The following is a 2,498-nucleotide window of genomic DNA, read 5'->3' on the forward strand; positions in this document are numbered from 1 at the left end:
TCGAAGTTTTCAGGACGTCTTTTTTAAGCACAATATTTAACGAAGATATTGGAATAAATACTCCCCTGCGTTAAAGCAGCAATAATAGCTCCTTATCCAGACAATCTCGGGAGAGCTTGCAAAGAACGACCACTCACGCCGCCATCTTGCTCGGCCCCCTACTGTATCTACCTTTACTATAGAAAAAAAAAAAATGCCAACAAAAATAAAAACAAGCTTTGTGCCCTCTTGTGGCCGCAATCCGGTATTACAACAACGTTTTCTTAGCTAAAATTTAAATAAAGATACTAAAATACAATGTTATTGTGCATGGAAACAGCTCTCTCTGCAAACCCAATTAACATATATAAAAAATAAAAGATGTTTAGCTTTTAATGCCCGAGCTAAGCTTTTGTGGATGGGGCATTTCTTGTGTATTACTTTATTTTTTCCAACAAATTATTTAAAAAAAAATAGTGTCCACTGAATAAAAGTAAAACTTAAAAATTTAAAAATTTAAAAATTTAGGTTACATCTCTCAAAGATTATTTTATATTTTATTTCGATGTGATTTTGTTATATTTCTTTTTTTTTCTTTTGCTATGACGTCAACTGTCGTTACAGGCGCTGCCGCTTTTTCAAACGCGTCTTTTTGTCCCTCTGTGGCACCAGTAGAAACTCTTCCGGTGAGAGTGAAACGCAGCTAGAGTGTTAGCAGTTTTTGTGAAGGTCGTCTACGTTGCTGTGAGTGTCTTTACAGTTTTCAGTGATCAAACCTAATCCTTTAAGCATTTCTGTAATGCATCGTATTTTAAAACCAAACCTAAAGTGTGTAATTTCCCAGGTTGACTTAATTTGAGGTTTTTTTTTTCTTCTTACGGTTAGCAGTTAGCTTATATCGACCTAGCTAACGTTAGCTCGTCTTTCAATCAACGACAGCAATTTTTTAACCAAACTACCGCTATCATAGACTATACGTAAAGTAGTTTTGTTATAAAACTGTACGATTCATAACTCATATGATGTATTAGTATAACCGAGAAAAAGGAAGTTGTGTTCTTAGATGTCAGGTGCGCTAACGATGCTATTAATAATAATAATACTAGCGTAGTTTGAACATGCGCCTCAGCCGGATGTGTTGAAACTAAAATAGTGTTTAGTTTTTCTTTTCACGGTGTTGAAGTTCCCATGTTAAGTTCTTTCTGTTAAACTTGTGCTTGGCAATATGGTAAATGACATTGGGATTTGGTCGAAACCTGACGCTGCCACTGAAAGTTTCTGCAGATCTGGTGCTGACCTGACTTGGCAGCAGTTCATGATGGCGGTGTGCCTCAATGCATTCTCAGGATGCATTACGTTTATTTATTTTGAGGCCCTCAATACTATGTTTTAATCCTAGCCTTTCGTTTTATATGGGGTTTTGATTGTTCGGAGACTTACCAAAACGAGTTTGTGAATAGCTTGGCATTTCAAAGTTAGTAAATATGGTAAATTAGCTGGCAACACTAAGGCACTTTTTGTTTGATTTATCTCATATTTATCTGGAGCTGAACCAATCAGTATATCAAGGAACAAGTTACTATAGACAGAACATTTCATGACATGCAAACTCAATTTGATTGAAAGACATACATAAACCACATCAGGGCAACGTTTAAAAAAATTGTGCCAAAATAGTTTTTTACAGCTTGGTTGGCAGATAATTCAAGGTTAATTGGTGGGTATACCAGTTCTCATATTTTGCTGATATACTAGTTGTCAAGAGTTCATAAGGTACACAAAAAATGTTAGTTTTTGGTGATTTTAATCTTTTTAAAGGTAAAGTTTAAATGCATTCCTGTGTTGTACATAACAGGAAAAACTGCTGTTTGTTTTTACATTAAAATAAGATGTTTTTAGAAAACACTGACTTTTTTTAAAAAAAAATTTTTCAAAGTAACTAGCATAATATAGATTTTAGTGGGAATTTTGTAGGTAAATATTTTTTTTGTATCAGACTCATTTTACGGTAGTAAAGGTGGACTGGACTTGTCTGTCCTATTAGCACAACTTGAGTTTTGTTTTATTTTTTTCCTCAGGTGATCAACCATGTCTCTGCAAAAGCCAGTGATGAGGGGATTGTTGGCCAAGCGCCTGAGGTTTCATCTACCCATTGCTTTTTCTCTGGCCATTGCAGCTGCTCTTGCGTTCAAGGTGATTGCACGGGTTGACACACCGACACACTACAGCTTATGAATGCTAGGAATATATGATGATACGAACACTTCCAGATATGAAGCTCAAGCCAGGTGCTGATCTGTTTTAAATATGCTATTCAGAATCCTGTTCTATCGATCACATTTTACACCCAACTTCACAGCCAGACTACTACAGGTGCTGGTCATAAAATTAGAATATCATGAAAAAGTAGATTGATTTCAGTAATTCCATTTAAAAAGTGAAACTTGTATATTATATTCATACATTACATACAAACTCATATATTTCAAATGTTTATTTCGTTTAATTTTGATGATTAC

General features: G+C 34.9%; 1 protein-coding gene across 1 annotated transcript in view; it reads left to right on the forward strand.

Annotated features, from left to right (window-relative positions):
* Positions 1 to 592: 592 nt before the first annotated feature.
* LOC108244925 (cytochrome c oxidase subunit 6C-1) overlaps positions 593 to 2,498 on the forward strand; it is a 4,237-nt gene continuing 2,331 nt past the window's right edge. The window contains exons 1-2 of the mRNA XM_017431469.3: positions 593 to 723; positions 2,058 to 2,172. Of these exons, the coding sequence (XP_017286958.1) occupies positions 2,068 to 2,172 (105 nt within the window). The 5' untranslated portion in view covers positions 593 to 723; positions 2,058 to 2,067. The remainder of the gene's footprint in view (positions 724 to 2,057; positions 2,173 to 2,498) is intronic.

The sequence above is a fragment of the Kryptolebias marmoratus genome, linkage group LG4 (genome assembly GCF_001649575.2).
Source record: "Kryptolebias marmoratus isolate JLee-2015 linkage group LG4, ASM164957v2, whole genome shotgun sequence".
Classification (NCBI taxonomy): domain Eukaryota; kingdom Metazoa; phylum Chordata; class Actinopteri; order Cyprinodontiformes; family Rivulidae; genus Kryptolebias; species Kryptolebias marmoratus.